Source organism: Pipra filicauda, unplaced genomic scaffold (assembly GCF_003945595.2).
Source record: "Pipra filicauda isolate LSUMZ 115617 unplaced genomic scaffold, ASM394559v2 scaffold41_size5083284_pilon, whole genome shotgun sequence".
Classification (NCBI taxonomy): Eukaryota; Metazoa; Chordata; class Aves; order Passeriformes; family Pipridae; genus Pipra; species Pipra filicauda.
This window is the reverse complement of record NW_024104554.1, coordinates 4080606-4102851: the sequence shown is the minus strand read 5'-3', so window position 1 is coordinate 4102851 and position 22246 is coordinate 4080606. Positions and strand designations below refer to the sequence as shown.

General features: G+C 36.7%; 1 protein-coding gene across 2 annotated transcripts in view; it reads left to right on the top strand.

Annotated features, from left to right (window-relative positions):
- The window catches only part of PXDN (peroxidasin), a 94898-nt gene that overhangs the window by 19853 nt on the left and 52799 nt on the right, over positions 1 to 22246 (top strand). For both annotated transcript variants that reach the window (XM_027726056.2, XM_027726058.2), the window contains exons 2-4: positions 5660 to 5731; positions 8513 to 8584; positions 15089 to 15160. In XM_027726056.2, coding sequence (XP_027581857.1) covers positions 5660 to 5731; positions 8513 to 8584; positions 15089 to 15160 — 216 coding nt within the window. The remainder of the gene's footprint in view (positions 1 to 5659; positions 5732 to 8512; positions 8585 to 15088; positions 15161 to 22246) is intronic.

The following is a 22246-nucleotide window of genomic DNA, read 5'->3' as shown; positions in this document are numbered from 1 at the left end:
GTGATGTGAAATAGTAGATCTACCCAAACAGTATTAAGTAAGATAGTTTTATGTTACAGAATTGTTTGGGGCTAGTACAAGTATGAATGCTTGGTTAGACTAGCTGTGTGTCCTCCTCAGCCTCAAGAGTGAAAACAGTAACAAATAAATGTATTATGAAAAAATTATTCTTTAATGTGAGAAGGAAATAGGATCGGATCAATAGTCTATTTTTGCATTGATCTTTATCAATATCAGGAGGACCATAAACAGAAGATGAAATTACACATTGTGCCTAAAATTTTCCTTCTGCATATAGAGTTCTCCTCTCAATAATAGAAAAAAAGTGTGCAAAGCAAACTAAGTTATCGCCCTTACTTTAGTCTAAGATTTGTAGGTATGTTGATGATTCTAGCCGCTAAAGTTGGAAACTCTTTCCTCATATTACATTTTGTAGATCTCGTTACACCCTAACAAATGAGCCTTAAATAAAATGAGTTATATTTTTTATTTCATTTCCATCCTGTAGGCAGGAAGATGGAAAAGGACAACCCAAATTCTGAATGTTTTTGGCTGTCTTTGCTCTTATGAAATATTTTATTTAATATTCTGAAAGCTTTTGCAATTGGATTTAAGTGCACCAGAATTAATTTGTAGAAGACTGTGTATAATAAAAAACTTAAATAACCTTTAAAAATGGCAAGAATAATTTAATTGTGGTACTAAATTTGAAATCTCTGTAATTGCAGTGTTTCTGTCAGATGTGTGACATGCAGAGAGAGTGTTTTGTGAATGCCATGACAATATGCTTTGCATATGTACACTATCTCCCAAAATAAATGTTTTGAAAGTGTTTCTTTATCCATGTTACAATTGGCTAGTTATATGTCTATATAGAGAGAGACATGACTATGGAACAAGCAATAGCTTAACATGTTGTATTTTGGTTTTACTTTTTTCTGTTAAAGATCTTAGTATAATGGGTTTGTGCCATGATGATTTTTTTCTCTGACACAGACTGAAATTGAAAAAATGAAAGCCTGTTTTTATATACTCTCTCTAGCAATGGAGGGATCTCAGGGACATCCTCCAAGTGACAGGGTGCCCAGTCTGCAGGCAGAGATGAGAAGGACATGCCTGGGGTGGAGCAAGCAGAGAAGGCCTGGTGTCTTTGCTGCTGCTGCTCCAGCAGTTCTTCATAAGGAATTTCCCCATTTGCCTGGCTTAGGACAACACCTTTTCTAGTAGCAGCTGACTAAGGAGCGCTTGGCATCAAATAGGTCATCATCACTGGGGTGATGATTGGGTGTGACCAGTTTTGGTGTTGAGTATCCACACTATGATACAAAGGCATCCACATTTTGAGTGCATGACAAGGGCGTGCGACACTGTCTTGGTAGCCCCACTTTAAATCCATTTGATTTAGATCAGTTCATGATTTTTCTGAGTTTGATGAAGCAACAGAATCTTTAAAAAGTGAAACATATGCAAAAAGGAATCTGAATTAAGATTATTAAAGTACATGAAGTCGAATCTTTTATAAAAGTAATGAAATTAAAAGCCTTACCTTTCCACCTTGTATGTTGTTTTGCAATAATTAGAAAACAAAAGAATAAAGGAAAACTTTGCTTAAGGCATTCCATATAAAAAAGTTAGTTTTAGTTTCAGTGCATGGTTTGATCTGAGGAAAAACAATCTCTTCTCTCAAAGGGATTCCTGTATTTCAAACAGAGTGATATGAAACTTCTTTAATTGACTTTTCTTGTAAGTTACTTGATGTTTAAGTAAATGTATTTGAAAGTTATATTGTTTTGTGTTTAGCCTGTGTGATTGTCATATTCCAAATATTTATTATGGCCTTTAGTTTTTATAAAGTATTATTTTGTAAACTTGCAATGAATTCATATGCCCTAATATTGCCTTGCACCATCAGGATGTGTTAATAGAGAACCTACATCTTTCATTACTGCACACTGTCAGTGCAAGCTTTAAACAGGGTATCCTGGAGTGCCAGGAGCTGCCATGGGAGCACTGGATCTTATGGGACAGTCATAGCTGCATAAAGTTTTTTAATATTTATATATTTAGAAGTTTTCACTGAGTTTAATGAGATAAAATTATTGTAGAAGTCAATTTGCAATGCTAAATTGGAAATAGTTAAGAATGGGCATTCTAAGGAGGGAAAACAAATGGATGCAACTAACCCAAATAAAGAATTTATTAGAAATTAATTTTCATCCAGACAAAAAGTGTCCCCAGCACAGTTGTCATTGCTTTGTGACAGAAAAGCAAATATACAAATACTGTATTTATTTATATGCCGTACATCTGAATCTTACAGATTTTCATACAACCTTATTCACATAGTGGTGCATAGGAAGCCTGCAAAGCAGCTGTGTGTGCACACCGTGTGCTGCTTGGCACATGTCCTGACCCACGGCTGTTTGCAGTGCTGTGGGACTCCAGCCATTCCTAGGTGCTGGAATGTGAATCTCAGGGGCATCCAGTTGCTAAATTGACTGCATGCTCCCTGGCACGTTCTTGGCCCACACAGCCTCCCGCTCTGCCGAACATTTCCTGGTCGTGCTCCACGGATTAGCACGGAGCAGATGATGTGGAGCCAGGAAAATAATCCTGAGAGTGTTCAGTTTACCAGTTATCATGGACATGTTATGTTTGTATTATTCAGGAAAGACATAATACTTCAAAGGGATGGGCTTAGCTTCTATGGAAGTCTGTGTGGCTGAAGTGTATTTTTCAACTTGAGTTATGTTGTCCAGCTATAATTCTAAGGAGTAAATATTTTCACTTTAATACACATAATAAAGGAGACAATCTGAATTAAGAGTTAGGTGTACTAGATTTTTATTTGAGAAACCAAATGCATGGCATTTAGCTTTGGATTGTTCTGAAAAAGTTGTTACATACCCTAAACCCCCATGCCATCATCATAGGTGTTTGCATTTCATTAATTGGTTGTTTCATTTACTATTTAGAGGTTAAGAAGCGGAAAAAATGACAGCAACAGGGGAAGACCCCCTCAGTCTGCTGTTTTAACCTCTTGGTGCTCTCTGACTGGTCAGCAGGAGTCAGGCTCACTGAGCCCCAAAGCACAGTATACAGCCAGGATACAGTTTGTGAGAGCAAGATGGGAAACAAGGTGAAAAAGGTGAAAGAGAAATGAGTGGGCAGGGAACATGTTTTTGTGAGTGCAAGTCATGTGGCAGTATGGTTAGGCAGGAAGTAGTCAGAAAAAAGGGTCAAGAAACCTCATTATGCTGATTGACCAGACATTATTTCAGCAACACAAAATGCCTTTGAAGATCTGCACCATAATGACCTGCTTGAGCTGCCCATACTCATTTTTCAGTCTAATGCAGTCCTTATTCCTGCCATTCATTCTCCAAGGGGATGTTTCCCATTGCTGTTGGGCTTTTGTTCTGAACTCTTCTGTTTCCTGAAGTGCATTCTGTTATTATGAGCTGGATATAGTGTCTGTGCCATGGAAGGATGGCACTGCAAACCTGAGAAATGGTGCTCCTGTTTAGTATGGAATGTTTGGAGGGTTTTTTTTTTCCCTATGATGGTTTTGTAGAGGTGACTGAGATTATTTTTTTTAATTATTATTTTTTCTGTCTTCACTGAACCTTTAATTGGCTTTGCAAGAACAGGTGGCTTTGTATTCTTCCCTGTCTTATTGCTGTACAGTTAGTTATTCCTACTTCTCAAGGATTTATAACTTCAGGTTTGTTTCTAATCTCAAACAGTGGGAATATTTGCAGCCATTCCAAATTCATAAACTTATTTTTCTTCTACAAACCTTGTCTTAAAATATTTATTACCTCATGGCAGATTTCTACCCAATTCTACTTGATGCAACCTTTCACTTAAATAAATAGTCTTTGCCTATCTTTTTCCCTATAAGTTGAACACTTGGTTTAAAGAGATTTCCTCTAAACTATATTTCTTTGGTTAGTTTACGTGAATGGCCTGTATTAAATCCTTTAAACTAACGTATGCAATGTAAATTCTATTTCCTTTTTCCACTTGTCTTATTATCTTGTTATATAAGGAAATTATGAGAGTTGGACAGAATTTCTTCTTAAGAAATCTATAGTGGTTATGACTTAACAACTTTTATCTTCTGTGTACAAGAAATACATCATGAAGTATAATTATATTAATTTAGAGAACAAAAGATATTGCACATTATTTATGAGCTGCCTCACTCTTGGGGGAATTTTATGCTGAATATTAATGAAAATACTTCGAGTGAACACTTAGAAATCTTAATTCCTTTGAAGAAGAAACTCCTCTTTGAAAGAATGTACCAAAATTGTATTTATATGTTATAGTAGGGTTAACGTTGGGGTTTTTTTCTTGAATTTTAATGTTATTGTAGTACTAGCTTTAAATAAAACAAATAATCAATCTTTATAATTAATTTTACTTACAGATACCAAATGTATTGTGGTCTAGGGAAAATTTGTGTGCTGTGTTTTATTACAGCTCCTTTTTTTTAATACCTTTGTGTAGAATGAAAATAAATGGGTAGAGTTTCAAACAGGATGTGTTATTTAGTTTTAACAACTTCATATGAGAAGGGCGAGGGTCCTGGTGTCCTTGGTCCGCTGCTGGGGAAGAGGACAGACCTGTTGACCTGTTTCGTTTTCCCTAGTCCTGTAGTCCCTCTGTCACCTGGGTGCTCTCCCAAGAAGCCTATTCATTTTGCTTACCAGGCAGAAAATTGCTTTCTGGACTTTTTTTTGCATAGGTCTGTTGCTGGTCCAGACAAGTTGGTTAAATCAATTTCTGAGCTGCTGGGAATACAACAGCCAGGCTTGGAGTCATGGAAGAACAGGAGGTGGGCAGAGGTGGAAAGCACTGCTGCCTGCTCTCAGCAGAAGAGAGGTGTGAGACTGGCACAGCTGTGGTGTTTTCCCACATCTCTGCACTGCTGCCACCTCACTCCCTGTCCCTGCTCGCTCTGCAGCACTTCGCTTGAGAAATTGGTTTCCTTCTTCTTGGAGAAGTTGTCATTAAGCTACAGATCTAATGGGAAACTGAAGATGGAAAAACATTTAAAAAACTAATAGAAAGTAAAAATAAATAAGGAAATAGCTAACTTCTTGCAGCTGGATTTATAGGTTTTAAAAGCAGGACAACATAAGGCACTTAAACCTCCTTACTCAAAACTGAAGAATTGAGTAGCTTAAAAGTCTTGAAAGAATTGAGTAGCTTAAGAGTCTTGAAAGTTGTCTTTTTTTTTTTTTTACCAAGTTCTATTCTGATCCAAATTTCTCTATATCTATTTATTTATAGGCATTTTTATTTACTGTGTTATTTACAAGCAGCTGTTAAAATAGGGAGACAATTCAATTTAGTGAACTAGAACTCAGCAGTCCATTACAAGTTGCTTCACTGTGAAACGGAACATACTCATGACCACAGGTGTAACTTAGATACAGCTTTCAGCATTGACTGCTGAGGCTGGACTTGGTCAGTCCTCTGCTTAAACTTGTCAAACAGCATTTGGATTTGTTTTGCTTTGATCAAAAGCTATGGTTTATGGACAGAGGCTGGTCATAGTCATCACAAAAGACTGGTGCTTAGTTCAGTTTTTCCTATGAAAGAATACATAGTTTTTTAATAGCATGATTCTTCTTTTTTTATTCTGCAGAGACCTAAGATTTAATAGGATTAAAGAAATCCAGCCTGGAGAGTTTAGACGACTTAAAAACCTGAACACACTGTAAGTTCTTTTTCAACCTTAAGACCCTTTCCTGTTTTAATATGATTAATTTGTTAATGTGTCATATTTTCTCACTTATCCCAGGTAAGTAGCCTCATAAATTTGAACTCTAGTATTTACACAGGTGAGAGAAGTGGGGCTTAGGACCATGTGGTGGGTTGACCCTGGCTACATGCCAGGTACCCACCAAAACGGCTCTGTCACTCCCCTTTGCAACTGGACAGAAGAGAGAGAATATAATGAAGGGTTCATAAGCTGAGATAAGGACTAGGAGAGGTCACTCACTCGTTGCTGACACAGACAAAAACAGAGTCAAAATGATGATATTAATTAAATTTATTACTGACAGAATCAGAGCAGGAGAATGAGAATTAAAATAAATCTTAAAAAGCACCATCCCTCCGCGCCTCCCTCCTTCCCAAGTTCTGCCTTCTCGCCCCCAGTGGCACAGGGAGACAGGTAATGGGGGTTATGGTCAGTTCTGCCACTGCTCAGGGAGAGGAGTCCTTCCCCTGCTCCCTGCATCTCCCATGAGTGACAGTCCTTCACGAACTTCTCCAGTGTGGGTCCATCCCATGGGCAATAGTTCTTCACAAAACTGCTGCCACGTGGGCACTGGCTGCTTCTGTGTGGGTCCCCCACAAGGCCACAAGTCCTACCCAGGAAAACCTGCTCCAGCATGGGCTCAGCTCTTCACGGGTCAGCAGGTCCCTGCCAGGACCCTGCTCCAGCATGGGACTCCCGCGGGGTCACGGCCTCCTTCAGGCATCCACCTGCTCTGGCATAGGTCTCCTCCATGGGCTGCAGGTGGATCCCTGCACCCCCGATGGTCCTCCATGGGCTGCAAGGGCACAGCTGCTCCACCATGGTCTGCACCACGGGCTGCAGGGGAACCTCAGCTCTGGTGCCTGGAGCATCTCCCCCGCCCCCCCTTCTCCACTGACCTTAGTGCCTGCAGAGTTGTTCACATGTTCACTCCTCTCTTCCCTGGCTGCAATTTTCATCTGCCCAACAACTTTTTTCTCCTTAAATATGTTATCACAGAGGTGTTACTGTCATTCCTGATTGGCTTGGCCTTGGCCAGTGGCAGATCTGTCCTGAAGCTGGCTGGCATTGGCTCTGCTGGACATGGGGGAAGTTTCTGGCAGCTTCTCACAGAAGGCACCTTTGTAGCCCCCCTGCTACAAAACCTGGCCACACAAACCCAATACAGACCAAAATGTTCGAAAGCAAAACCAGATGTACGTCTATCAAAATTAAAAAGGAAATTATTTGCATATGAAACATATAAAGTATATTTTATTAACATACTTTAATTGATTTTAATTTAAGGAAAATGCAGACCTTTAATCTATAATTTTTTTCCACATAGTGCTAAATTGCTTTGGTGGTATATGACATAATCATGGAGTTACAAGAAACCTGTTCAAAGGCTCAGATATGCAAATGTATTGCAGTTACAAATTATTCGACAAACTAATGTTTTGAACCTTCCTCTTCTAATGTGCTTACCAGGACTGGCAGGACTTGGAAGATTTTGTCCCTGCTGAGTTGCCTTTTATGGAGATCTTTGTTGTCACATATGATTGTGAAGAAAAATCTATGTTTTCTAAAAGAGCTTTTACAACCAATAATACAAATAGTATGTGTATTATAGTTTTAACTTTGTATCTCCTTTATCATTCCTTGAAATATCACTTTTGAAACAAATGCATGTTTCTCCTCTTTAATATATTAGCAGGCAGGAGGAGTTAAGATGGACAGTTATTTTTACTTTTAAATATACATAACATTGCAAATGTGACTGTTTCCCAGAACACAAGTAGTGTGTGAAATGACATGCAGTAGTGATATCAGTGAGCTTTGGATTACTATTTTACCTGCAGGCACATAACAACAAATGTATTTATACATCTTGTACTTTATATTCACACCAGAAGAAATTATAGGACTCTCCCCAAATGTATATTGTCCAAATCTGTGCTGCCAGGATGTTTTTACTAGCTATCTCTGCTTCCAGTCTCCTTTGATCATATCTCTGTTTGCAGTTGATCCCCAGTTTTGAATTACAATTTCTTTCAGATATTCAGCCTCAGGTTTTAACTATCCAAATCACTGATCTGAGATCCACACGTCCCAAATGAAGAGAGAATATGTTAAGTTTGAATTCTCTTCATAAAATCACTGCATGAGGGATGAGTGCAAATCTGTGCATACAGACAGTTGTGTTCCTATAAGATGTAAAGGGCCCAGTAAACAAGATATTACTAAGAAGCATCTAGAAAAAGTCACTTTAATGCACCTGCTAATGGCGAATCTTTGTCAATATCATTTTTATCGATTTCAAACTTATGTAGAGACTTCAGACCAAGTTTTTTTCACTCTTCATCTACATCTCAGATACCTGCAGAAAGCCACATTATTTCAGTTGTGTGTGGTTTGTTAGTTTTGTTTGTTGTATTTTTTTCTTGTTTGTTGTGGTTTTTTTGGTTTTGATATTTTTATGTTTGTGTGTTGTTTTGTTGTTTTGGTTTTTTGGTGGTTTTGTTTTGGTTTGTTTTTTTGTGTTTTTTTACATTTTTTAAAGTTTAATTTTTTCAGTTTTCACCTGCAAGATAGTGGCTGAGCAGCTCTAAGCACATAACTCTTTTTCCTCTAATGGTTGCTGTTAGGAGGAAAAGCATTTTCTATTTAATACTACGTTTCACCTGCTTTTACACATTTTTTTTACCCTAGTGTTTCTGTATGCTAAAATAAATGGCTCTTTATTTCTTTTTGTAGGCTTCTAAACAACAATCAAATCAAAAGAATACCTAGTGGGGCATTTGAAGACCTTGAAAATCTGAAATATCTGTAAGTTAAATGAATGTCACTTTCTGCATCAATGTGTAGCTGAGCTTCTTCATGGGAAAGTTTTTTAATCTGATTTGTAATTTTTTGCTGACTCACTAAATCAGGAGATAAACAACACTGAAAATCTGTGAAATTAATTTATGGGGTGGGAGCAAATGTGTTTCTCTAAGTAGTTGCTGGTAAAAGGCTGATATCTGTAGGTAACACATTTTAAAGGACTTAATAATTGCTGTTTACTATATGCAACTTAAAAGATAATTGAAAAAGGAGTATGTTGAAATGTTTAGGAAACCACTTTGTTAAAAGGTCACTGAAGTCTTTACTCAGGTACTTTTTAAGTTTGCATTTAGAAAAGTGGTTTAAAAGCAGCTAGTCCAAGACTTGTATCTGCAGAAGCTTACGTAATCTAACTAGTCTTAAATTGGTCACTGAATGCAGTAAAAATTTATAAGTGAAAAATTCAGTCAAACCCAAAATACAAGAGTACCTATATGATTTGCTGTAAGCTCTATGTCTTCCATCAACCTGTATATTTTAAGAATAACTTCTCCCATTTTTAACAAGCGTAACCAAGTGTATGAATTATCTGAATAAACAAAAGGCATCAAAATTGTTATTTTTATCTGTATAATAGACTAAAGCTGCATAGTGAGTTGTCATGGATCCGCAGCTCTGGAGTCCACCTTATGTACTGTAATTAAGAAAAGTTTCACTCCATTGTCTTGGAGAATTGATTGATCATTACTTCAATGATGTACAGAAAAAAATGGTCACATGGGGATTATATTGTTTGGAAACAATTCAGAAGCTTTATTTTCCATATAGTTTTCAAGAATGCAGCCTGAATAGCTCTAAGGAGGCAGGAGAAGGGAGAAAATTGCATAAATTTGTGCAGACGCATTACCTGTTTTTCCAAGCTGTGTTTGATTACATTTCCTGGACTCATTTTTATGTGTATTGTCTTTCAGTAATAACATTGTTTAATCTATATAGAGTAGGAACGAAAAGAATATTGAACAGACTGTCGTCATTGAATGATTAAAGTCTGTGATGGTTGTATTTGTTACAAGATATGTTTGAATGGTGGATCTGGTAGTGTAGTACATAAGGTTTACTAATTGAGGATGGCTAAGCTTCTTTTCATAGTCAGCAACTGTACAAAGATTCTTCTTGGTTCTTAGTAGTTCTTTGTTTTTGCATGCTTGCCTTTAGCGTGGCTGTAGTGAACCTGAAATAAAACTCAATTATGCAGTGTGTGCAGTTCAATGAGAGTGAAAAGAGATAACCATTGCTACATGTATATGAACACAGATCAGAGTTCAGTTATCGGTATCTATATTGTTAAGAGGAAGATCTTTTTGTTTTCCTGTCGTTCCCTGGAAAATTTGAACATAAAGTTCAATGTGATAGTTTATTCAACTACAGAAAGCTCTTTAAAGCCATCCCTTGCTTTGCAAAAATAAACTTTAAGATTTTTTTGCCTACTTCAGTGGCTGTGATATGAATGTTTAAATTGTACAACCTTAAAGTTATAAAGTTGCTGGTACTGGTCAGGTTAACAATACAGAAGGCTTAAGTGTAGCAAATCGATACTGTTCAGCAGTGAAAGTTTTAGCTAAGTAAGAACGTGCTAACTATATTCTGTGAAATGAAGGGAACAAAGCAGAACGTTTTTTCCCTATAGGATTGTTCAAAAGTTAGAAATACTGCTCAGAATGTATTATTATAAAGTCAAATCATCTGGAATAATTGAGGTTTAGTATGGTCTGATCCTGTGGATATTTGCAAACCTAACTTGTATTGTCATGTTTCATAAAATGAGATCACTGGTCCCTGATGTTACTTGTGTTCTTATGAGAATTCAAGTACTGGATTGCATATGGTTCTGAAAATCTATAATTCACTGACTAATTTTATAAAACCTATCATTTCTCAGTGTCTGTGTCTTAGCAAAATGTGAGTATATGTAAATATAAAATCTATAACAATTAGTAAACATGAATATATAATGATGTATAAAATATTGGCAATTGTGGAGTTATACATAAATTATGTAAGTATAAAATATAATGCAGCATATTTAATTTTTTTAAATAGCCAGTTTCTGAGAGATAGACGTAAAGACCCATTCCTTTATGTCTGATGAACATCAGTGTATTTGCTTTCAGACAAAATTATTTTGAAGGCCCTAGAATTTTCGAATGCTTCTTTGTACTGTTTCTTTCCGAAATTGAGCTTAGAGTTTTATGAGCAATATATGTTTTCAGAATTACCTGTCTGAAGGGCATATTTTGACAAAGAGTAATGATATTTTCTTAATTTTCTATGCATTAAAAAATTTTATCACTGTAGAAGTTGGTCTTTACATTATAAAAAGAAAATTGTGCACATACAATTTTTGACCCTTACTTTTTAGGACTTTTTGTTATCTTGTTCTTTATGTAATTGAAATTTTGATAGTTATAAAAGCAGTTTTGTGTGATTTTTCTGTGCTGTTTGTGGTAATATTGGATTCATATATTAAAAGCTGGAAAAAAAGAAATGTAATTATTGTTTTGCTGTGAAACCAAGAGGGTACTTTTTTTTCTGCCTTTCTGTCCATCTGTCTTTATTTCATATACCTTAGTCTTGGTAATATGGTTCTTTAATAAGCCTTCTCAACCTTAAAAATAGAGATGCAGGTAGTTTTGTGGAAACTTAGTAGGATAGTCCTTCCTGACCCTCGTTTATTCTAGTCAACAATTTATTCTTCAAGAGAGATGATGATTGGGAATTGAAGGTAGACACATACTACCATTTTAGTGTATAGAATATCAGAAGATTTGGAATTAGAAGTGGAAAAAATGAAGTTAAGTTAAAAAAGAAAGAATTTAGGGAGAAGATAGGAAAAATATATAATATAGGTTAGCTATTAAAGAAACCTTTACAGATGGAGAAAGTACTTGGTATTTACAGAGCAGTGAACTAGAAGATAGTGTGAAGAAAGTGATAGAAATAGAAATGGAGGCTAAAATTAACTTTATCAACAACACTGACACCTGTTCACTTAGTATGAAATGGAGAGATGAGGAATCAGACATGAAAGTATTGCCACATGCATATGGTAAATGGTAATATAGACTGTATGAAATGTATCAGTTCTGGAAATACTAAAAGGGAGCATACAAGTTCTGTTTTGTGTCTGGTGAATGAAGTAATAGTGGTAGAAGATGTGTTACAGGTTTGCCTAAGTACTGAGTTGCTGAGCTCACCCTTCCAAAGTGAGATTAGGTCACATTTCCTTCTGTGCCTTCTGCCAGTGTGGCTGTCATGGTCTTGTGACGTTTTCCTTTGAACACCTGCAGTGGTTCCAGATCTCTTTTCTTTGCAATTCGTGTTGCTAATTTCACTGCCTCCTTCATGTTTCTATATAAATATCCCCTTGCTGTGTTTATTTACTTGTCAGATTTAACTCTATAATACCTGATACTGCTGTTACTTTTTCTCTTTTTTTCCCTTCAGTTCCAAACAAATGTATCTGGATCTTACTTTCCTTGAATCACATGATGTTTAATGTGGTCCATTAAAAAAACCCAACCAAACCTTCATAAGGGATCTACCAAACATTTTAATTACAGCTACTTTTTTCCCTAATCTTCTGATAACTCGTTACCTATTTGTTAATTTCCTAAGTATGTGACCAGTACCTCTGATCTCTATCAACGTTGCTTGCATTGCTGGGAAAAAAGCTCTTCTTTTTTTTTTTTTTTTAACGCTTCTGAAAATAATTGTTAGTAATTGCCAGAAAATAATTTAATGTCCTAATAGAATATTTCCCTTTGTTATCTTAATCCACTGTTTATTCATCCTTTGTAAAATTCTAATGATTCAGCTCTGTAAGAGAGCTTTTAGGTAAATAAAATGATTAATTGCTTTTTCTCTATTATACTCTAAATTTGTTTTCTGATAATGTAACTGGGATAAATTTTGAGAATGTTTATATTAAAGATTAGCACAGTGTTTACAAAGTTACTTAACACAATATGTGCACAGTAGCCTTGTAGAGAGACATAAATATTTTTTTGTCAGTGATACTTATCTGTACTTTGTATTCTGTCATCTCTCTCTCCATTTGGCAAATATTTATATATTTTTATTTCTGTTACTATCCTCAGAGAAATAGCTACACAATTAAATGGAAGTCTGGTTAACATGTCTGTCATAGGACTTATGTTGTTGTAGCCCTGGGGTTGCTGGGGTTTCTCTGTGAAGGGAGAGCATGATGGGCTGAGGTCAGCTGAGTGTCCTGCAGCTGAGGGTTTTCTGACCAGAATGGAAAAAGCTGTAGTTTAAAGCTGAATCGCAAATAAAGTCCCACCTCAGTGGCTTGGTAAGAGCTCCAAAAGGGGACATGAAAGGCTGCTCCCTTCCCTGCAGTATGGTGGTAAAAGCCTGCAATACTACAAAGTCATTATCCCAGTCTTCCTCTAACCCATCTCTGATTTTCACTCTCTGGCTTCTTTTGTCTGCAGAGAGTAAATAAAATCATGGTTACATGATTGATTCTGCTAAAACTTTTTTAAAAATTGCATTAATTCGGATTTCTTTAATAAAATTACTGAAATGCCCACAAGAGATATTTAACTGAGGTGGGTTTTCAAAACTCTCTTAAGGCCACTTTATTTCTCTGGTCTGATCAGAAATTAAGTACTCAGGAATAAGAGGAATTTCCACATTGCTAAATGAAGTGTATTCAGAAAGATAAATAAAACTTTAGAGGTTCAGTGATAATTTTCTAAGGAGTGAGAAGAAATGGTGCATTTAAAATTCTCATGGGAAAATAAGATAGGAATTTAATATCATACAAAGAGGAAAATTAAAGAGAGACAAAACTGTCATACCGTGATCATCAAATTAATTGGTAAATCTGGGTCAAAACAAATCTTTGAATACTCATGAAATATTTTTTTTCAAACAGAATAAAAACCAGTTCCACATACAAAATGCGTAGTACATCTATTCTTGCTCTTTTCAAAATATTTTTAAAGTTTTTACAGTAATTTCACATGACAGTAATTTTTGCCTGGTTTAATTTGTTCATAATTTTGATCATTTTGAAAACCTCAGAATTTTTTACTTGCTTGTTGTCTGTTCTTGGAAGAACTCTGCTTTTTATTCAGATGCATATCTATGTTAATGAAGCACACATGAGTCTCTGTATATTAACGTTTTGGATTCTCAGCAAGCAGTGCATTGGAAATGTTAATTTAGATTCAAGGAAAGGATGCTACTCCATATTGTCCCCCAAAGTTGTTATTAGTTGAATATCAAATACAGACAACTTCTTTCCTTGTTAGGGCCTATTGTGAAATGTTGCCCATTGTCACATCAATGTAAAAACTGCCACCAACTCCAGCAGAGCCGATATTTTTTCTGTTGCATCCAAGAAGTTTGCAATATTTCCAGTAAGTTACGGAAAACTGTAATAATAGAAAAGCCAAAACCACTACTAATAAGATGCCTGCTAATAAAGTTATTTGTGGTACAAAGTCTCTTCATCCCTTTTTCATAGAAACCCATTCCCGATTAACTGAATTTCAAATAATTTGTCAAATAATTGTTAAAAAGTTTTTAACCACGAACTTGTTCCTATCCTAACACAAAAAGAGTGACTGACACTGAACCCCCTGAGTATTTCTCGAGTATTTCCATTTGCTGCCTCCCTGCAGAAACTGCAATCATCAGCTAAACTGTGTGATTTTTCTCCAATACCCCCTCACTAAACCATCCTTGCTCTTAAGAGCATGATGAACGTGAGCATATACACTGATCCATCCTGATGTATTTTAATTCCGTAAAAAAGACAGCGTGATCATTCTGGTACTCTGCATATATTTATTCTGTTTATATATAGAGTATCAATGGGGACCTAATGTCCATGTTCTACACAGTGATAAAACAAATATACAAAGCTGCTTTATGGATGCAATACCAATATTATAACTTGTATTTTTTATAAATATTCAAAAGGTGACACAGGCAGAGTTAGAGAAATTCTCACTGTTTGTTCTCCAAGTCCACTAAAAATACATATTCCATCATAATTTGAATATTTGTACCAGTGTTCAGTTGAGATTTTTAAAGAAAACATGAGGCTAGTGCCATTCCCCAGTGTGTTCTGGTAAAGGCACTTCTAATGCAATTCTGTCCCACTGAGTGGAATTTATTTTGACTTTTGGCAAATAAATCAAGCAAACAAGGGACAAAAAAACAGTAAGTAATACCGTAAGCACTGGGAAGCCCATGACCATCTGGGTTAAAGCCTCAGGGCCTTCAAGGCCCCAGACTTTTTTTCCTTAGCAGACATTTGGGATGAAATCTCAAGGACAGAGTATTTTAATTTTTGTTTTGTATTTTTTTTCCTAATATACAGTTGAAAAACTGTCTTCACGTGTCAATTCTTCTTTTCCACCTTCATGTAGCTCTTGTTTGTGTACTAATATTACTGATTGTTTCTTGTTTCAGCTATTTGTACAAGAATGAAATCCAGTCAATTGACAGGCAAGCATTTAAAGGACTTGCCTCTCTAGAACAACTGTAAGTGCCTTTTCTCTTCTGTGCTGTCATCTCCATGGTTCCCCTGCAGAGGAAAAGTGCACGCCTTGATCCGTACATCCTACCCGCATGCTCTGCATGTCTGCACTCCCTGGGTTGTCGGGCAGAGAGCCCCATAATCATTTGCATGTAAAAAACACAAGTGATCTCTGTGTCAAAGTCCTCATTTCTGTGTTTGTCTTTTATTTGTGATTTGCATTCCTGGTGTCCATACACATAGCTTTGAAAAAGGAGAAGCATTATTGTGGAAAATGTTGAAAACTAATGTGTATTGCTTAGAGAACTTTATTTCATTCCTCTAGGTTTTGTAATATTGCAATTTCTTTGACTGCAGCAGTTACTTTGTTTTATGGAACATAACTAAAGCTGAATTAGACTCTTGAAGTTTAACCCAGTTTCATTATATTTGAAAATGAGAATAGATTTTTAAATTAAAACTTTACTATTATTTATATGTTAATCTTTGCAATATATAGATGTTTAAAAAGTAAGAAAGTTCATAATTTGTAATGTAGATGTTTCATTAATGTCCTCTAGAAAGACTGATTAAAATCATACTTCTTTTCCTGTATAATGACTGAAGAATAATTTCTATTGAAAAATAATGAAAAACACAGTCCTTAGTATGTCAAAACCCGATTGTATGGATTCCCTAAAGTTCAACTATATTTTATTTTACAACTACTACAAGAAAGAGGTTGAGGTGCTGGAGCAACTCCAGAGAAGGGCAATGAAGCTGGTGAAGGTTCTGGAGCACACATCCTATGAGGAACAACTGAGGGAAGTGGGGTTGTTTAATTTGGAGAAAATGAAGCTCAATGGAGACCTTATTGCTCTGTATAACTAACTACCTGAAAGGAGATTCTAGCGAGTTGGGAATTGGTCTCTTCTCTCAGGTAACAAGTGACAGGACAAGAGGAAATGGCCTCAAGTTGCACCAGGGGATGTTTAGATTGGAGATTAGGAAGAAATTTTTAATGGATTGGGTTGTAAGGCATCGGAATAGGCTGCCCAGGGAAGTAGCGGAGTCACCATCCCTGGAAGTGTTCAAGAAATGACTAGATATGGCACTTTGAGGGCATGGTTTAATGGTGAACATGGTGGTGATGCTAAGTTGATGGGTGGACTTAATGATCTTACAGGTCTTTTCCAACCTTTATGATTCTGTACTCAGAAAGCATTGCTATACATTCAAAGAGCTATAAATAAATACGTAGTGGTTTCACAGTTTGAGTACCAAATAACAGTAGTAGACCAATGAGTTTTGTCATGTATAAATTTGGGAGGCTGAATATAAATTTTTAAACTCCTGAAAGGTATCAGTGTATTACAAGTTTTCTATATGTACCAGTTTCCTTGTTACTATAAATCTGTACAAAATCATACATGCTCATTTTAGAGGGCAATAGATGCCTTTTGAAGGAAGAGCTTTTATATAAAACAAAAGTTTTAATTATAAAACATAATATATATAATATATATAATTTGTTTCCTTAATGCCTTACTTTTCCTCCTTGTTTTACTCCAGAAATGATTACTGCAGCATATTGACAGCAACTGGTAGGGCTTACTTGCATGCTAATAGCAATTCTTAATTTCTGTATAGAATTTGAAATACTGAGGCCCATTTATTGAAGTACTGATGTTTCCAGAATATTTTTCCTCATGCCACGAGCCTTATATGCTGCAAGTGGCAACATTTGCCTTTTTTTCTTTTGCTCTATTTCCTGTTGATCTATGTTATGACTGAATAACATAAATCACTTTGAAATAGTAACACCTTCTGAGTGTACTTTTCCACTAGATTGCAGTTAAGCCTCTCTGCCCACAGTGATGTCACACTGTATCAGCTTAAGCTCAAACTTTTGAGACATCAACATTATTCTGTATGAAATTAAGTTTTAAAAAGGGTTTGAGTCTCATCTCTAGCTGGGAAGTGTGGAAATGGAGCCTGGCACAACTACTGCCCAGTGCCTACCCTTGTGTCATTTGAGCACCTAAGTTGGTCTGGTGAGCTGCTGGGGCAGGGGGGGCAGTTACTTCCCCACTGGGTGTATGTCAGAGAGCTCACTGCTTTTTAGAGCCCTTCTCCCGGGCAGATTCTAAACAGAAGGCTTGCCAGGTAGAGAAATGGGAACACATAAAGCCAGTGGCAGGCATGGAAATAAATTTAATGGAGAGTACTCATTGGGATTTTTAGTTTATGAGAGATTTGTTATTTATGCATCTTTAGCATAAAAATATGTTCTGGCTCTATAGGATCTGTTTTATTACATTACCTTTGGAGAAAAACTGTTGACAAGACTAGAGTTACTCTTGACAAGCAAGTTCCCAAGGGTCCTAACTTCAGTTTCAGACTGTATCAACTACTCAGTTGATGCTTCTGCATTTGAGGCCTCTGTGGCCTCAAGTTATCAAATGCGTTTTGCTACTGGTTGTGTTGACTCTGCCAAATGCTCTTCTCAGTGCTCAGCAGAGTTCTCAGAAGTAGATACTGTGGTCGAGATTTCAAGGAAAGACTTGTTTCATAATAATTTCTTCTACTGCAGTGAAGCAGAATGAACAGCAAAGCAAACACATTTCTGGTGATTGTTGTTGTTATTTGACAGAAACTAAATATAGTTAGATTTAGGAGGCCTGTTGCATATATAAGGGACAAAAAATCCTCAGTATTTACTGCAGCTGGCAAATTTCTCCTTAAACCTCTGTGGCAGAATTCTTAGCTGCTGATGTAGTGAAAATAGGTTTTCCTTCAGAAATTTCTGCCAAGGGAATAAGATCCTTGATTCAGATCTTAAAACTCATTTGTGCTAGAGTAAATTCTGAAAAAATTGGCAATTTTAGATACTCAAACACACTGAACCATATGTATTTCCTCATCTAACTTGTCAGTCACAGCTGGGCATAAGGGAGAAAGTCATCTGATGAAAAGTAGCCACTTAGTACCAGGTTAGACACTGTTAAATCTGCAAGACATATGTTTAGGTCTGGCAAATGCATCACAGAGCTGTGGGAAACTTACATTTTTTTGGAGTAGCAACCGGAAGGCACAGAGTGCTCAAAAGACAACAAAAACTGCCTCTGTGTGCTGGTGCTTAGACAACTGCTATGTGCTTCTGTATGCCTGTGTTTGACAACTGAATCCCACCTGAAATGTCACAAAGACCTGGCTTTCGAGGTCACGAATTTGGATCCCAAGATCTAGCTCTAAATGCAGTCCCTTTCCATATGTGTGTACAGTGCTTTTCTTCCAAATATCTGTTGTATTTTTTGTGGTCAGCTTAAGAGCCGTATGTATCAGGGACAAAAAGTGTACTCTGCAGTCCTTAACTGGACAGTTAATGGAACTATTTAAATCTGTTTACCTAATCTTAGTGGAATACTAGTTACGCATTTTCTTTTAACTTTCATATTAACATACTAATTTTGCTCTTTATAAGCTCTTACTAGAGTTATGCTCTAGTTCGTGTACACATGAACGTGTTTGGGGAGGAAATTAACGGACAAAAACATTAACTTATATGTAAGTGATGCAGCTTGTTATATCATTTTTTTCCCCCTTGATTCAATTTTCAGCTTTGAAAAGTTGCTAAATATTTTTTTAAGTTTTATACTACAAAGAATTTCTGATTTTTGCTTAACTATGTCAGCAGTTATGGACATTTAACACAGTGGAGCCTCTGTAAAGTTGCTGCTAAAAACACCTATGGTAAGGAGTAATGAAAGAGAATTAATTGATAAACAAACAAACCCAAAAGTTATGAGAGGGGCCTTGAGAAGTACATCCTTACTATTCTAAAAGAAGATCAGCTAGGGACAACAAACCGGAAACAGATATTTGTCTAGCCTTATTTAAAAAGTCTTCAAGGAGAGGATTTCGTAATCTCCTTAAGTATCCTGTTCTAGTATTTTGTATCATTACCATAACACACATTTAAATCCCTTTCCTTGTGGTTTAAGGCTGCTACTTCTTTTCCCTGGGCAGGGAAGGCTCTTTGATAAATGTGGGAAATACATGTTTGTTAATTCTCTTTCAAATAATCTAAATAGCAAACATGCTATTTAAATTCAGAACCTACTTGGCTGATGGATTGGTAAGTACTTCCCCTAAAATGTGGTGATACTATTAGGAATGAACAGTTGGCATATATGATAAAAGTACTCCCCCCAAAAAATACAAAGCTACAGAAGATATAATTCTAAATTCAGTGCTGTGAAAAATACCACTGGGACTGAATTTTACTGTAAATTTTCATCCTCCAAGATTAATAATAAGAAAGAGAAAATCTATGCCATGTTTATTTGATAAAATCTTTATCTTCGTCTATGAGTGTTTGGTTTGGACTTTTTTTTCTTATAAGTATTTCTTTTCCTTCTGTTTCATTCTTAATAGTGAATTTAGAATGAAAAAAGAAAGACATGTGTATTTAAAAATCACTGTTCCATGCTATTTCTATAAATTTTCATTCTGAAAGTCTTTTTAATGTCAACTTTATTACATGATACTACTATTTTTAGAGCATTTTGTAATCTGAACATAAAAGATGCCTATGAAGGTACATTAGAGTGAGATTATTTCCCAAATATAATTGCCTTTGAAGTGACTTTCAAATCCAAGGAGTTATTATATGAATTAAAATATTAAAATATGTTTTAAAATAAATTAATGCGGTACATAGAAGAACATAATGAAAGTGATAAACCTAAGTGATAAAAAATTATTAAAATATAGGTCATAATGCCAAGGACTTTTTTATTCTTTGTATTTTAGACTTACAATGCAATCTAGTTTCTACATCTCTTTACTTTGAATTACACTTGTTGCTAATTATTTTGACCAGATATTTAAGTTGTATGACAAGTTGCTCAGGACTTCTTTAAGTCATAATTTAAAGACCTGCAAAACGCAACTAACTTGTTTAGCCCAACTAATATGAAGCACTTAAGAGTATTTTCCGGCTGTGTGCTGGTTTAAGAGTTAACCAGCAGGGGAAATTATAAGGAGAGATTATAAGTCAGAATAACAATTTATTAAAATAATACAATAAGTACAATTATACAAACAAACAATTGGTCTTAACCCACAAAACCCAAATGTATAACCCAGCACCCTGGGGCATGAACCAAAGAGTGTTCTTTGGGCCCCCCCTTGAGTCCAAAGTAAAGGGAGAGGGGAAAAACCTGCTGGTGGGAGAGCTGTTGCAGTCTGGTCAAAAGTGGTGATTGCAGTCCAGTTGAGGGTGGTGGTCTCAGTCTGGTTGAGAGCGGTGAGCTGTAGTCTTCCTCTGGATCCCACGAGCTGTAGAAAGGTTCTGAAACTCCAGGTATATATATTCTCCAGTTCAGGCAGGAATGGTCAATCCTTCCCTCAAAACGGGGAATTCCATAAAAGGGTATGAGGATGCTCAGAGCAGGGAATTCCATAAAAGGGTATGAGGACAGAAACATCCCCCCCACAGGCAACCCCCCCCCCCCCCCCCCCGACAGCAGTTCCTGGGAAATGGCATGGAGGGCCATAGAATACACAGTTTTGGGCTATACCCATCCAGTGATGAATCAGTCCCAGTTGTTCTAACTAGGATAGGCTGGAACTCATGATTTGTTTTTTTGAGCTGCTTTAGACAGCATGATATCTGATGAGGAAAATTAACTGTTGTGATGTGCTTCAGCACCTGAATTATTTGTATCTGTGATGATTTGAGGTTGTAAACAAGACAAGGTTTATAATAAAAATATTTTTTAATTTGGTTGGAAAAACCAGGTGAGTTTTCAGGCACATAAAGTATTCATTCCATTTTTAAGTATAGTAGTCTTGATACTAAACTGCTCCTGTGAGCTGTTGCTTTGAGTTTCGTGATGTATGCATCACTTAAACCATTGGAGAGAGGTGTTCTTCCTTTTTCGCCCTTTGCTTATTTCACTTCCGATTCATGGCCCTGAAGAAGGGGATTTGTGCCTCCATGTATCTGCTTTTGCCAATGTTTTTTGTTGTTCTCATAAGAGCTGTTACTTGTACCTATAAATCTTTCCTTGTCAATGCCAAAGAAGTATTAGAGATTAATTTATTGGGAATATAAAGAGAGATGTTTGCAAGGTGGTCATGAAGCAAAAAAATGCAAGTAGAATTAACAAAGTTAAAAAGGAAAAAATCACTGTTGCCTGCACAAGGAGTAGCGGATGTAATTTTTTCCAAAATCAAAGCTGCATCAGAAGAAGTAGTGAACCCTATAGTTGTGCCTGGTATTTCCCTTCATCCTCTTTCATTGCAGTGATCCCTACCTTGCCTTGCCCCCTCCCAAATGCTGCTGATGCTGGGGCGTGAATGAGCAGAGCCCTGGCTCCTGGCAAGCTGTGCCTGCCCACCTCACAGCCGGGCCTTGCCCATGGGGCAGATATCAGCTGGTCCTTCCTCAGGGATGGACTTTAGGGTTTCTCTCCTCTCTGCTGGCAATTCAAATGAACCTTGCAGGAAATATCTGTCTCCGAGATATCTTTCTTTTTAATTTAGAAGAAATTGGCCTGTATTTTCAAAAGAGAGATGAAAACTGGCAGTCATAGCATAGTGATGGACTTGTTTCCTTATGCAAACAAGATCATACTCTATGCTCAATACACTACATGGCCACGTGTTGCACTGGCAGTAGGCAGACTTGACACTGTGACGTGCCTGATCACACCCGTGCTGATTTATTGGCTTTTTCTGTGGTCCCCATTCACTGCTCCCTGGCATTGCTCGCTGGCTCGCGCTTGGCCGTGCTGCTGCTGGCAGGAGTCTGGGAGGCTGCCAGGCACGTGCCTGGCTTCCCTGCTGCACATGCCTTCCAGAGCTCACTGCAAGGACTCTGCCGTAATCACCGCTTCTTCCCGCTTTCCTTGCTCTGCAGTGACCTTTTGGCTCAGATCGGGGAGTAGAGCACATGCGGTGTTTCAGCACAAGTGAATTCCCACGTTCTTGACGTTTTCATGCTGAAGGATTAATTTTTCAGGAAATACTGGGCTCTGAGTTGTCCTTTTTGGTTTTAAATCATGGGCTTGTTCTTTCTTCAGATTGCAGTGATTTCTGTATAT